At 30.3% G+C, this 15,534-nt stretch overlaps 1 protein-coding gene across 1 annotated transcript; it reads right to left on the reverse strand.

Moving 5' to 3' along the window:
- Positions 1 to 12,628: 12,628 nt before the first annotated feature.
- Positions 12,629 to 14,090, reverse strand: LOC112683234 (ATP-dependent DNA helicase pif1-like). Its single transcript, XM_025554151.1, has 3 exons — positions 14,080 to 14,090; positions 13,795 to 13,883; positions 12,629 to 13,362 (listed from the first exon to the last, which is right to left on the reverse strand). The coding sequence occupies exons 1-3, from the start codon at positions 14,088 to 14,090 to the stop codon at positions 12,629 to 12,631; spliced, it is 834 nt and encodes a 277-aa protein (XP_025409936.1).
- Between the last annotated feature and the right edge of the window lie 1,444 nt (positions 14,091 to 15,534).

Genomic DNA, 15,534 nt, shown 5'->3' on the forward strand with positions numbered 1-15,534 from the left:
CAGAAGTGTAAGAGTTTCTACTCCTTTTTGGGTAATAAGTTATCATCTGTCACTAAATCGAATCCCAATAGGGTTAAAATAACGGTCAACCATGACAAATTTTATCGTTTTAAATTATTCTTTCTCTCAAATCTTTTGAATCATGAAACGTTTCTTTTGAAAATATAACAATAGTTTAGGGTCAGATAATATTTAAACCTAACACCAGTAAGACGATTTTCATTGTTACACTCACACTTATAAAATTGTTTAAAATAGGTTCTTGTGTTGTTCACTTGCTGTCAGGGATAGGGTTATAAATATTGACAGTCTAAAATAATGACAATAACGATAGCATTTAACTCTGTGAACTCGAACATAAGCGTGCGGAGAGATTCAGATTAAATTTAGGTACAAGGCCTACAGTAAATACTTTTATTGACCTAATTTCGCTCTTACATACCGCCCCCAAATATAATATTTTTTAACTTACATATTAACGTAAGTAACTTATAATTTTACTCTTACAATGAAATACCTACCAAAGTATTAAATAAATTAGTAAGGTCTATTGAATAAAATGTACCAATAATATAAATTTATAAAATTTATTATTATAATAGAGCTCAAGAATTCTCCATAGAATAGAATTAACACACGTCCCGGTACATCGGGACCAAGGTGGATATATATGATGGACCAGCTCAAAAAAAAAACCTTATAAATTACTTCAGCTATTTTCAACACTAGAACACATTGTTATCAATTGGTATCCCATGTAACGAATGAATAATATAGAAACTAAGTGATTTGAACATTATTTTGCATTATTTTATTTTATTGATGACAAACAGCAATTTACAAAAAAATTTAGATAAGTAAGCACAATAAATTAAGATGAGAAAATAATAGAAATTAAATAATTTTAACAATTCTAAAACTAAAGAGAATAAGTACTCGTACAAAAAAAGTAACCGAAAATTAAAGTTGTTAAGTAAACAGGTTATAGAAAAAAAAAATTCTTAGATATAAGATTTAATAGGTAGCATTACTGATACAAAGCATGCGGTGTAATTAAATAAGTTTAGATATTTTTGTTAATCGCTTTTCGGTATTTTTTTTAGTTTCAACATCTTTATTTTTTGTTTACGTGCAAAAATCATTCTTGTTGTCAAGTAAAACTTGGTAGTATGTTTGAAAAGTTAAAATTTATATTCATCACAGCCAACTTTTGGATAGCCACGACTCATAATTTCATCTAAAATTAAAAAACAAATATACTAATTAGTATCGTGCGAATTATTAAGGAAAGAAAATTTTGTACATTCCTTGACTTACCATTTTTCTTTTTGTGTACATTATATTGTACACGAGTTTTTTTTTTTTTCAAACAAATTTCATGTACAGAAATGTGTACACGTCTGTACTGATATAATATTGGAATTAAATATTGTGGCGCCTAGGACCAGTTTTGTCTACTCAGCGAAATTAGGAAATGGATATTTCTTATTTAATTCAAGTTTTTATTTTGAAAAAGAAGTTTTTGCAAATTATCGCTTAAAATTTGTTGGACAGTACAAAAATATTAGCATATACAAGTAGGGAGATTTGTTCGTGTACAAAATAATGTGCACATGAAAGTCAACCTGTTAAAAATATTAATAATAAAAAAGTACAAACAAATATATTATATACTCGTATTTTATTCATGAATAATATTATAAAATAAATGTTAAAATTAAAAATAAATAAACTTATGCAGGTGGCCAAAGTTGGATACATCTTTCAGTATTTCCTCAAAAAAATCCATCCGTTTAATTTAGAGCGTCACATAAACTCTGCCGAATATGAATTGAGGAAGCATAGACGGATATTTGGTTTCATCTGTGGGGGGCTTAACATTTTTGTTTTATTCATTAATGGAAACAAATATTTTTATTCGATTCCAACGCTTCCACCTACTAAAACTGTAGTGGCTACTCCTACTTGATTCTAGCTGAGGTACCAAATATATGCATATAGGTAATAAGAACATAAAAAAATAAAATATTGAATAGCTACTAAATTATTTTTATTTGAATTGTACATACCTACTTTTTTGTAGGTATACATATATATTCAAATATATTAACAATTGTTTCAGTATTAATCAAGTGGAGGAACTTATAGGAATTGTTAAAGCAACTTGAAATAGCTTATATAAATTAGGGAAAGTCTGTTTTGTTAAAACCTTATTCACATAATTTAAATTTATATAATTTTCATCAGTAAAATGCAATATACAATTCTTTGCCACTTCTATTTCTGACTTTAATACATTTTTAGATACATTTATCAAATCATGAAAAATATACAAAATACAAGTTCACTTTTAATAAAACTAGACAACTAGAGCATAGGTAAGTAAAAATTAATTTTCAGATACCGATATAATACTTACTCTATAATGAATTATTTATAAAGAAGACTTTCCTCAAAGTTTAATTGAAAAAATTGATCAACAGCTGTAGCTATTTGAAAGCTTTCAGTAGATAATCTTTTTTCCAGATTTATCAAGATAGCATCAAATACAAGAAAGAAAGTATTTTTTCTAAAATAATCTTCAATGGTTTCAATGGTATCATTAATATTTTTTTCAGCACTTATGGTTGCAGTAGTATCAAAATGTTTAAGATTGTGTGGCTCTTGTATTTTTCTTTTGCATCCTAGTTAAGTAAATATTAACTTAAAATTATTATAATTATAAATAAATATAATATGTTTATTAAGTCTTACCTTTAGATGAAGTTTGTATTGATATTTCATTGTCTTTAGCAAATATTTCTATTTCACACCAAAGCTTAGAAAAATACTCTGTTCTAGAATTTTTAAAAGTCATCATCACACTTACAATAATACTTTTAGATTCCACTAAGGTTGCATTTTTTTCTTGAAATTTGTCAGAAACAATATTAATATTAATTAATACTTTATGTAAGATAAATAAATAAACTATAAATCGTCCACCACTTTTTAAATTTGTTAATATACCTAAAACAAAGATATTGGAATTTAAATACTTTGAATAATTAATTATTACTTATTATATAATACAAATTTCTTCATTTACTCATCTATCATCTTTATTTTCAATTTCTTCTTCTAAAGCTTGAATAATTACTTTATAACTGTTTTTAACAGACTCTATATTTCGATAACGGCAATTCCATCTAGTGTTACTAGGTCTAATCATTGTCGTATGTTTTATTCTTGTTTAATTTGAATCTCAGTTAATTTTTGATTTTTTGACGGATGAGAAAAATGTACAGGGATTCTAAAGTGTTGAACACATGCATTGTTTAATAATAAAAATATAAGTAATAAATAAAATCATGAAGAACTAAGACATAGGTTCTTAACCCGGGGTCCATGGACCCTTTGGGGGTCCGTAGATGACTACTCGGTGGTCCACGGGGTGGCTGTGAGTTTTTTTGAAATGAGCCAAAATAAATTTGTTTTGATAGTATTTTTAAAATAATTATGATTGTTAAAACATTCGAAAGCCATTTGAAAGACAACAATGTTTTTAAATATAAAACTTAGATTATGATAATCTTATATGCCATAAAAAGCTATCGTAATCGTAAAATGATATAACATGACAATACAATCTAACGAGCAGTTCAATTTAACACTGAAACCTATCTCTTCTGTTGACCCGTTGCCGTATAATAAAAATTATATTTATTTACCTATACATATATTTTTTTTTGCAGGGGGGTCCGTGATTTTATTTTACGCTTTAAAGGGGTCCATGACTAAGAAAAGGTTATGAATCTATGAACTAAGATGTATATAAATATTCATTACCTATACAAATGTACACATGCCAATTACAATGAGGTTCATTTTATGAGCCATACAATGGGTATAAATAGCGTAAGGATATTGATTTTTTATTTTATTTTGTAGTCCATTAAATTTCCCAGACATAACATTTGCACCGTCATATGACTGAGCAATTATTTGTGGCTTAAAACTAAGTTTACACTTTTTCAGGTACCATAATATGTATTATATAAACTTTCAGCATCTTGATTTTTAGAACAATCTATAACAATACACCACTCTCCTCGTCGTAAAACCCCAGGTTATAACTTAATCACATCTGAAGTAGCTGTAAAACTGCCCAAAAAAGACTTACTGATGCTCACGTATATATATATATAACTCCATGTTGAGGCTCTCGTATTTCCCAGTCCTATGGAAGTTTTCTGTAATCATCATGATTCTCAAACCAGGGAAACCACCAGATTCACCTAAATCATACAGACCAATTAGTCTTCTTCCGCTGTTCTCAAAAATCTTTGAAAAAATTATTCTTAAGCGCATCCTGCCCATTATTGAATCTAATCTACCCAACAACCAATTTGGATTTCGACATAACCATTCAACTATTCACCAGATCATCACCTTTTTGATAACATCTCTTACGCTTTGGAAAAAAAGCTAATATGTACAGGTGTATTTCTTGACGTGGCACAAGCCTTCGACACAGTCTGGCATAAAGGTCTCCTCCTTAAGCTTAAAACTTTTCTCCCCCCTTATTACTATTTAATGTTTAAATATTACCTTCTAAACAGACACTTCTCTCAAATGAATCCAAAAAATGAAATCATTTCTCTGTTCGTTCAGGATCTGCCATATCCAAAATATTTCCGATCTGTGCTGGCATCCCCGAAGGAGTAGTCGCAGCTCCACTACTGTTCAACCTATTCATCTCTGACCAATATATCACTGTCCATACAACTACTGGGGACTTTGCCGATGACAAGGCACTCCTGGCTCTCCATTCAAACCCTGAAACGGCCTCAAACTTTATCCAAAACCACCTTAATATCTTATCAATATGGTATAAAGATTGGGAGATAAAAGTTAATAAAACCAAATCCGTCCACTGCACGTTCATGCTTCGACAAGCTGTTTGCCCTCCTGTGTACTTAAATCACCTCCCGATCCCATCTACCTAAAATGTTCGCTACTTAAGACTTCACCTAGACCGCCGGCTAACCTGGGCAACACATATCCACACCAAACGGCTTGCTCTAAACAATCGTTCTCGACAATTACATTTTCTCTTAACATCTAAACATGTTAACCTTAAAAATAAACTTCTCTTATACAAGTTATTCCTCAAACCAATATGGACATATGGTATCCAATTACGGGGTGCCGCCAAACCCTCCAATATTACTAAAATTCAATCTTTCCAATCCAAATGTCTACGACAAATAACCAAAGCTCTATTTTGTCTCTAATGATATTCTCCATAAAGATCTATCCATCCAAACAGTAAAAAACGTTGCCAAAACTTTTTACAAACCCATGCACTCCGATCTACAGAATCATCGTAACCTCTTGATTTCGAAAATATTTTCTCCCACTATTCCTGGTGACCCCAGAAGGCGTCTAAAACGAGCATGGTATCGTGATCTACTTTTAGACTAACCCCCAACACAATATGTCATGAAGTCCCATCAATGGATGGTCTCTTCTCTCAAACCCCCTGTCTGAATCGATGTAAATAATAGTAATTATTCGACTTGTTTATTAATTTACTCACTATTTGTCTTTTCTATACTAACTCCCTTATCACTTGTGCTTATTGTAAACCATAATTTTACAGATTGTACAATTCTCTAGCTTAAAAATACAAAAAAAAAAAAAGATCATTTAAGGCTATTAGTAATATTAGTTATTAGTTATTACTTTTTAGTTGTTAGTTTAATACATTGATTTAAAGAATCTTTTGTCTCGTCGTGTCCCCTTAAACCAATTCCTTGACAACTTACAAATAAAAACAATACAACTAACATTTTCATATATTTTTTATTACTTTCGACCATCAACGAATGCTGAGAAAATATTTGAGAATAAACACTACCAGTTTCTTTTGTTTACTGATATGCTGACCATTTAACCATACATGTAAAATATAAATTACTTTTAGCATGTGCATCCAATTTATTGAGTTTACTTTTATTTCCACCTTTAGATCCACTACAAACACTCAACTATAAATTATAATATACTTATATTAATAATTATAATTAAAAAATTATAAATAAAGCATAAATACAAAGCACATGTTTTTTCCAATTTCTAAAACCAACTAAAAAGCTATCTTCAAAATTGTCACTATTTCAAGCACTAAAATTTCTACAAACAGAATAAAAATTTGAATCTTTTGATAAAAAGGTACTATATTCAAGTCGTTCATATGTTTTGTAATGCTAATGATTGAAAGCGCGATTTTATATACTAAATTTAGTTAATGGATATGACTGCAATTTAATTTAAATATAATATAATAACTTAAACAATGTTTAGTGTTTACCTACATTTGTACTTACTGTTAAAATTGGTCGCACAGGGCCTGTTTTTAAAGTTCCCAAGTAGGAAATGACATTTTTATCTACAATATTTTCAACATTTTTTTGTGTAGTTATATCAGTGTCTTAACCAATATTTAAATCTTCATTTTCAGATTCTAGTGTTGTTGTTGCCGAGGAATTAGTAACAACTAATTTTTGTTTTTTAATAATAAAGACATCAAACATTCTTTTAGGTATTATTGAATTAATTACAATTTATAATTTAAGATTAATTGATTAATTCAGATAAATGCACAATTCGCACAAATAATATAAAATTATAATGTTTATTTGTTTAGCACGTTACTTACGGAAAACCACGCGTAGGTATTAAAAACAAAAAAAATAAAAATAAAGGCGATCACCGTACACGCTCCAAAAACGTAATCGACATTAATGCTGTACGGTCTGCAGCTTGAGAATTTATAACTTTACAGGTATCGCAAACAAGTTCTAGAATATTCGCGATTATCAATACATAACTACAAAATATGATTTTTCCAACAACGATAAACCATGAATATTCCAGACCATTCTCGTATCTCAACAAAATAAAATAAAAATTTTATATATCAAATATTGAAACACATAATTTTTTATTTTAACGTTTACATTCTGTAAACGTCCCCCTGATATCCGCCTATGTGAGGAAGTTTCTCTTAATCACTCTTCGCTTCTTGTTTTCTCATTTAGCACTTCCCCGCCATCTTTTCAACATTCTGTGTATGAACTCCACTTGTACAATGCATTTTTTAATTAGTCAACTAGGCGACACAAATGTGGCTCAGTGATTATACTCTGTCGACAGTAATTTAAAAGATTGGGCGAAATAATGCGAAACAAACGTGTAATACTATAATCGTACTATGGTATTATATATTGACTATATTAAGAAAAACATTTTTTGTCACCCAGTGAAAATTCCTTATAAAATGCACTGTACTAGTAGGATCCACAAAATTATATTTGTGGTTTACTGTTTAGTGATTATGATCACCGATTTTTTGGATATTATTATAGGCTCACCAGGAGTCTGATAAAATGGTCGATCCAACTCGTATACGTTTATAAATTATTGGCAATAATATATTTTCCAACCGATCAGTTACACATACGACGAAGCACTCTTTGTTTTCACGACATATGCCACTAAAAACCCATTGCTGCAGCAGTATTTGATCTGTATTGTTTTCATAGGCGCAATCAGAGTAAAAAAATTGGGGAGGGGGCTTCAGCCCCTCACATACATTTTTCAATCACTACCTCTCAGAAGCTTTTTTTCCACCCTTTACCCTCTATAAAAAAATGTGCTTATTGGAAGGCAAGTAAAATTTAAAAATAAATAATAAAACAAAAAATTCGCTTTTAAGTATAGATAACAGATTTAATACAGTTTTTTACATTTTATATTCTTATTTTTCTATTTTTTTTAGCAAATGTATATAAAATAATTTCGGTATCAACAATAATATCTCTCATTAAGTATTGCAAATTTCAGAAACCATTTCTGTGACATAGTAGACCTGAGATAATTATTAATTCTTCTTATTGGAGAAAATGACCGTTCGCAAGTAGCCGAACTGACCGGAAGAGTGATAGCCAATTAAATCATTTTAAAAAGATTTGGAAACGTATCTTTAGATATATTTTCTTTGATGGTTAAATAATTAGGAACTCCTTTTATCATATTTTTCAAAACATAATTATGTTCTGCAGTGCGCTATAATAAGCATGGTCTAGACTCTAGGAATAATAGATATATTATTTAAGACCATGATAATAATATTGTTACTAAAAAAAGAATAACAAAAATGTATTTTATTCGTTTTTTCAGTAGTAATCACATATTTTTTTTTTATTTATCAATGTAATAATATAAAGTTCTGTATAGTTTTTGGGAGGGCTTTGAATGTTTTTGAGGGGGCTTAGCCACCTAGCCCCCCCCAATTGTGCCTATGATTATTTTTACGTCTGATAAATAAACTTTCGTCAATTTCAACAATGCAACCCCACCTCCTATTTTTGAATCGCCGCGAGAAAGTTTCCATACATATACTTCTCTAATATAATTGTTCTAATCTACTACAGTAGCTTTGCTCAGTCCAAATTCACGTTTACAAAAGTCCACCGATGTAAATTCATGAGCCCAACCATAAATAAAGTGAACAATAGTTGATAACTTTACCTTTGTACTTTATAACCAATTATTAGTCTTAACACCTTTATCTTTTCGACATGATTTTAAATGACATCGCCACCGGCACTTTTTTATATCTAAAACCATTTCGTGTCCATTGTCACAAATCCAAGACGTATGAATAATATTTGCTTTCGCAAAAAAATTATTGCTGATGAATCATCATGCATGTCACTATAAATTTGTAGAAAATTCATGTTAAATTTTAGTATGACGACGACTGCATGATTAAAGTAGGTACCTACTCGGGAGCATATAAATTGTTGAAAAATAATTTCACCGAAAAAAAATTTCAAAAATAAATAACTAGAAAAATATTTGATTGAAAATAATTTAATAGAAATATAATTGTAATTTAATCTAAATTAAATTAGAATAATTTCATAGTAAATAAAAGTAAATAAAAATAAGAATTGGATTACTAATGGGAAATAATTGGTTGGAAAATATTAATGGATGAATCATAAAATTCAAGAACCTTTAAAATAGAACACTAAAGAAGAGGAAAGCTAATACCGTAGATCTCTATCAAGGCACTCTACTTACCCCATGTGTAGATCCGCCATTGCTTAAGGTAAGTATAAGGGATCTAAGCAAGGGTGTATTTGAGTTGTGATCATGGGGAGCACTCATTTTTTTTCCATATAAATTTAAAGATAATTTACCGTTGATCACATACTATTGTGTTATATAGAAAAAAACGGCGATGCGGGGGGAGGGGATGCAAATGCCCAATTGCCTCTAAATACATACGACCTACAATCTAAAGTACAATGATCATTTTCATTGATTTTTAGGTTTCCAATTATTTATTTTCCTGTAAATTATTTTTAATTAATCTAAAATTCTTATTATTTATTTTCATTGTAATTATATTCTGTGTGTAATATCTTCAGCCGGCCTCACACGATGAAAGTTTTATAACGAAATAACTGTATGACAGTAAACTGTTAACGTATGAATAATTGTTTACATTTCTGTCGTACACTTATCTAATTTTCGCGACACAAGTCTCGTGACAATTCTTGCGCCGGTCTGAACATGTCCGAAATAAGCGTCGACAGTGTAATTAATAGACTATCTACTGTTTTGATGAATCAAAACAGTTGACAGTTGACAGTTTTTTGTGTTCTGTGTAGTTCGCTGTACATTCTATTAATTAATAATAATAATAATAATATTATTATAATATAATATATTAAAATTAATTAATAATAAAATTAATTAAAATTAATATTATATTTATAATATTATAAGTTATCATTTATATTATATATTATATTCTTAATCATATTCATTTTGATATTTGTTTTCTACAAATATTGTTCACCAACGTTTATTGCCTCACGCGTATTGGTATCCGTTTTTTTAGACAATTGGTGCAATCCACGAACTTAGTTCCTCAAAATCTTCGGCAGACATCCTTATAAAATTTCTCAGATGTGAAGGATCTTCCATTCTCAGCTCTCGGGATAATGCATCATATGCACCATAGCATTTTCTTCTTTGAAGGCATTTGCGTTCCCACACACTTCTAGCCTTTTTTTTGTTTTTTGCTCAAACTTTCTATAATAATAATAGCAGCCGCAATTCGTTCACGCTTCGATACCATGGTTTATAATAATGAATATAAAATACAAATTATGAGCACTGTAAAGTAACTACTGCGCACTATAAAAAGAAGTTGTTATGTGACTGTCACTCGTATTCAGAAATATTTTGCACACATCGTGTGAACACTCAAGATATTTCTGTCAAGACAGTTCTGTACTTTCTGTATAATACCTAAATATTTTTGTTTCATAACAACAACTGTCGCAACATTTATATCACTAGTATAAATGTTCATGACATAAATATTATCGAGTTCAAAATTGTTTCACGAAAAAACTGTCATCGCATGATGCCGTAAATTCAAAAAACATTTAGCACCTCCCACCTACTCTATAATATTAAACACAGTGCCACTGTTATTGCGCCTATCTTATTAATTTTACTTGGAGGATTTTACCAAACATTATTTTTAAAATATCCAATAATTGAATTTCTAACGTACATATATTCAGATAATACCGCTGTTTTTCGTAACTTTTTTATCTGCAGTATAATAGAAAATACAAGAAATATTAGTGGCAGGCGTCAACTAAACCAGTACCTATTTATATATTTACATCATTTTTAGGAGCTGTAAAAAGTGATGTATACTTAACATTGGGAATCAAAGCTGAATGTTCCTTCCTATGTTTTTTATACCCAACATCAAAGCCAGGAACAAAACATTTGTTGTTTTTACTCATTTTAAGTACGTCAACAGCCGTTAATAAATAATAATCATAGGTAGTATAATAGTTATAATATTATATTATGTTGATCACCGGTAATCGGTATGCTGCAAAAAAAATGCATCCGCCAGTTGGTGCCCGGTCAGCTGATGATAAAAACAGGACACTTATTGCAAACAGCGCACTCTGTTGAGATTATCATCTGTAGTAAATACGACGTACCCCTCTAAACAGATGAGAGGGTGTTAGCTGGTTCACCGTATTTATCCACCTTGATCGAGACCTATCACCAGCTTATAACTTTATTTCCGGTTGTACCATCACAACCTCAAAGTAGTAACAACCTTCCATGGTGGATTTTATTTCAGAACTTATTTTTGCAAAAAACCCAATTTTAATTAAACACAAATACCGCCCCTTAATTTGATGTGCCCATAGCCCATTTCACCAACCTCTAATTATGGCACTACCTGTGAATGGTGCCATGAATCATAAATTATATTTTTGAGCTATTTTTTATATTTATGAATAAAACTGATTGTAGTTAATCTTTACAGATAATAATTATTACAATATTATTACGTTTTAGTACGCGATCACACTCAGTGTCATAAAAACCGGTTATGAATAGGATGCATTGCACATAGTTCCCGGGTCTCGAACTTTATATTATGGGGCCTCAAAAGGTCGAATGCTCAAAAACGTTAGATGATTAGGAGAGTCAAGGTTTTGATTCACATACGGGCCTCGAATGGTCTAGTTATGGCATTCATCACACTGTTAGGTTTCAACCGCAACAATCAGGTCCGTATTTAGAGCGGGGTACGGATAGACACATGCCCGGGGGCGTCAAGTCTCAGGGGCGGCAAAATATTTTAGTAAAATTAATTTTAAAAATGATGTACCTAATGAAAAAAAAAATGAAACATTAAAAAGAAATAAAATAGTATATTTTATTATGTTATAATTTGTAAATTTAAAAAAAATTGTATTTTTATAATATAACTAGCTGACCCGGCAATGCTTTGCTATTGCTAAATTTCAGTACATTTATATATGTTTAGGAATATGTGAAAAGTTTGATATGAATTATATCAGATATTTAATTTGATTAATTTGTTTTATATACGTGTGGAATATATTTGTTTCGTTATGATGTATGATGTATGATTTTTATTTTTTTTGTTAATTATATCAATTTGTCTTAAGTATTAAATATTTCTGGGTACACCACGTTAAGTGTCTCACCTTCTGGGGCCATCACAAATAGATTTTGTTTGCATGTGACACGTGACAGAGCTACGTACAATTGACCATGGGAAAAACACTGGACGGTTAAGTCTAAACCTGCAACGTTTAATGTTTGACCTTGTGCCTTATTAATAGTCATTGTAAAGCTTAATTTCACGGGAAATTGGTGCCGTTTGAACTGAAATGGCAAATTGGTTGGTATCATTGGTATTCTAGGAACCAAGACCATTTCCCCAGCTCCGCAGCCAGTAAGGATTATACACTCAAGCAGACAGTTTTTTAAAGACTTTATTTGTAATCTTGTACCGTTGCATAATTTAGGTGGACTTAAGTTACGAAGTAAAATTATAGGAGACCCTATTTTTAGAATTAATTTGTGTGGTGGGGTCCCTGAAGGTGATAAAGAATTTAAAAATTCAGTTGGATAATGTATCGCCTCCTCTGCATCTAAAACAGTGTCAATGGAATAGTAAACTTTTGTTGGTGCGTTGAATTTTAACAGATCGTTAGTTGGCTTGATCGTTAGTTGGTGACAATATTGCTCTTTCTTGAAACCAACTTGGCATTTTAGTCGAAATATTAGGTAAATCTAGGTAAACATTTTCAATTAGGTCCATCAAATTAGACATCAAAAAACAAAGCTCAGACAGATCAATTTTACCATTTCTAGTCAGTGACTGACCATTACCAACACGGAGTAAAGCATCAGCAAAAGTTTTATTTCCTTGGTCAGATGATAATATTCTCATATTAGTTTTAGGTTTCAATTTAGTTATGTCTGGCCAAATGTAAGATCTCTTTAATGATGCATTGACTTTATCAGCTCTCGTTCCTCTTACTACAACTGGCAAGATTTGACGAAAATCTCCAGAAAATAAGACTGTACAGCCACCCATTAATGTATTTTTATTACGTAAGTCCCGCAAGGTTCTATCCAATGCCTCAACCGAGCTTTTGTGGGTCATGGATGCTTCGTCCCAAACAATGAATACACAATCCCGCATCAATTGAGCAGTGTTGCTTTGTTTGGATATATTACAGACACTTGATGTGTCATCGTAGGACATTTTTAGCGGGATCTTGAAAGTGCTATGCGCAGTTCGACCACCTTCTAAAAGCGTAGCTGCAATTCCAGATGAAGCCACAGCAAGAGCGATTATTCTGTCTGTTCTTATTTTGGCGAGCAATAAGTTAATTAAAAATGTTTTTCCTGTACCTTCAGGGGCATCAAGGAAAAAGGCTAACAATACAATAGGTGGAAAGGTAAAATAGGATGGTAATATAAAACACTACTATTTTAGCACCACACTACTATTTTTAAATAATAATAATAATAACAACGATGGTGTACGGCGAGCGATCACACGTAACACGCAGTAACTGCCTAGACGACTTGGTAAATGACTGACGACGTGTCTCGACTGTGCGCTCAAAGAACCAATTATTATTATCGTGTTGTGATTATCAACCGCGCTCACGATAAGAGTCAATAGCATTCGATAACGCGTAATGTCACTGCCAGTGTGAGTATTTTGGTCTATTTTGATTGCGCGAACAGGCATAAAATGCAAACGTACGGTAACTACAACTTCAAAAACCAACCGTGACAGTCCACTTCAAAAATAAAATTAATACCTATATCGACTGAAAACGTCGTTTTAATCGTACGTACAATTATTTTTTCGCTTGGTGTGCCTGTTCAATATAACACTAATACGTCGAGAACGTGCTCCACTTCCACTGTAGACGTTGATGAGATAACTAAAAAAAAAAAGAAATACGATCCATACATATACACAGGAACTATAGTAACTATAATAACTATACTGAAATAACTCAGTTATTATGTTTCTACAAACAAAACTAAGATAAGTTGAGTGAAAAGTGGGAATAAAATGCAAACAAAAAGTGTCTGGTATTGAGATTTGAACTCGAGTCGCTGTCTTTGAAATCTTACAAAAGTGCCATTGCGCAAGAGAAATCTGTGCACAGATGATAAATTTATGCTATTTAAGTATATTTGAATGTATGGAACAAATAATTTTTTAATTTATTAATTTTATTAATTAAGTTATACGAATAAATTGTATATTAAAACCTTTCTTAGTGAAAACTGTACTAAAATCCGTTGGGTAATTTTTGAGTTATGCGCGTACATACAAAAAAGGGGGTTCTATTTTATATATATATATATATATATATAGTTAAGTTATAGTTATAGTTATAGTTATATATTTATATTTTATATATATATAGAATAGATAGATAATTTGTTAATTAAAAAAAGTATTAAACAATTTTCATTTATAAGTTATATTTTAATATTAAAAAATCTTGATTATGGACAAAATAATAAGTGTTATATTATATTATTTATTTGAGGGGGCATAAATTATATGCCCGGTGGGGCTCCAAATTTTTAAATACGGGCCTGACAATAGATTATGTCCTGACGGGTGCCGCACATTGGTAAAGCAAAACTATTTTAAAGCGACTTTAATCGCTTCATTGTGACTAATGAGAAATACATTTTCATTTTATTGGAAACACGCACACTGATAAAGCGTAGTCAGCAAAACTAAACATGTTTGTCTTCACTCAGAACTAAAGTTCGAATTTTTATTGAAATAATATTGTTAAATATGCACATATTTATGCACACGAAAATTAAAAATATGGAAAAAACTGAGCCGTCGCGGTGCCTTGTAGATATGAAGAAACATCAAAATTATTTCGTATAAAAAAAATTCATGAAAGGATGATTTATAAAAGGAAATTAATATAGTATAAATAAAAACAAAAATATTCAGATTTTTTCCAAAAAAATTTTTTTATTTACAAAATGTATATTCAATTAATACCAAAATTAAAAAATCAAAATTTACTCGTCAGAAGTTTGAACCAGGGGCCTGTTCCACTAATACACTTTGTAATTTTTTACTTTGCACTTTTCATTTGTATTTTTGTTCCATCAAAAAGTGAAAATGAGAAATTAAAAATGCAAACTGAAAAGTGAAATGTTTACTACTTTTCATTGTTTTCTATGTTTTCATTCCACAATTATATTTTTGATGAAAAGCTTTAAGACTTTTCATTAAACATTGATAAAAAATGCAGACTGAAATTTTACTCTATAAAAATTTGTAAAGTTATTTCTTTTATTTGTTAGAATTAGAGTTATATAATTGATCTATCTATCATTGTATTACATACAGTGGCAGTGCGTCAGGGGAAACTTTGAGACTGCGTATCACTAATAATTATAGCATGACAAAAAAAAAATTATTCAAATATTTTGATATTTTTGTATGATTTATATATAATACTTCTTTTGCCAACAATACTTACTATCTCTACATATATATGTACGTGTGAATAAATATTCTTTCCATCGTGATGCGCGTATGGTATG

This window comes from Sipha flava, unplaced genomic scaffold (assembly GCF_003268045.1).
Source record: "Sipha flava isolate LNK unplaced genomic scaffold, YSA_version1 222_pilon_pilon, whole genome shotgun sequence".
NCBI classification, from domain to species: Eukaryota; Metazoa; Arthropoda; class Insecta; order Hemiptera; family Aphididae; genus Sipha; species Sipha flava.

Excerpts from the sequence above, each read along its gene's own strand:
- LOC112683234 (XM_025554151.1), bottom strand. Across the intron at positions 13,363-13,794 it reads CACCAAGCGAAAAAATAATT|CCTTTTTCCTTGATGCCCCT; the intron begins GTACGTACGATT and ends TTGTATTGTTAG.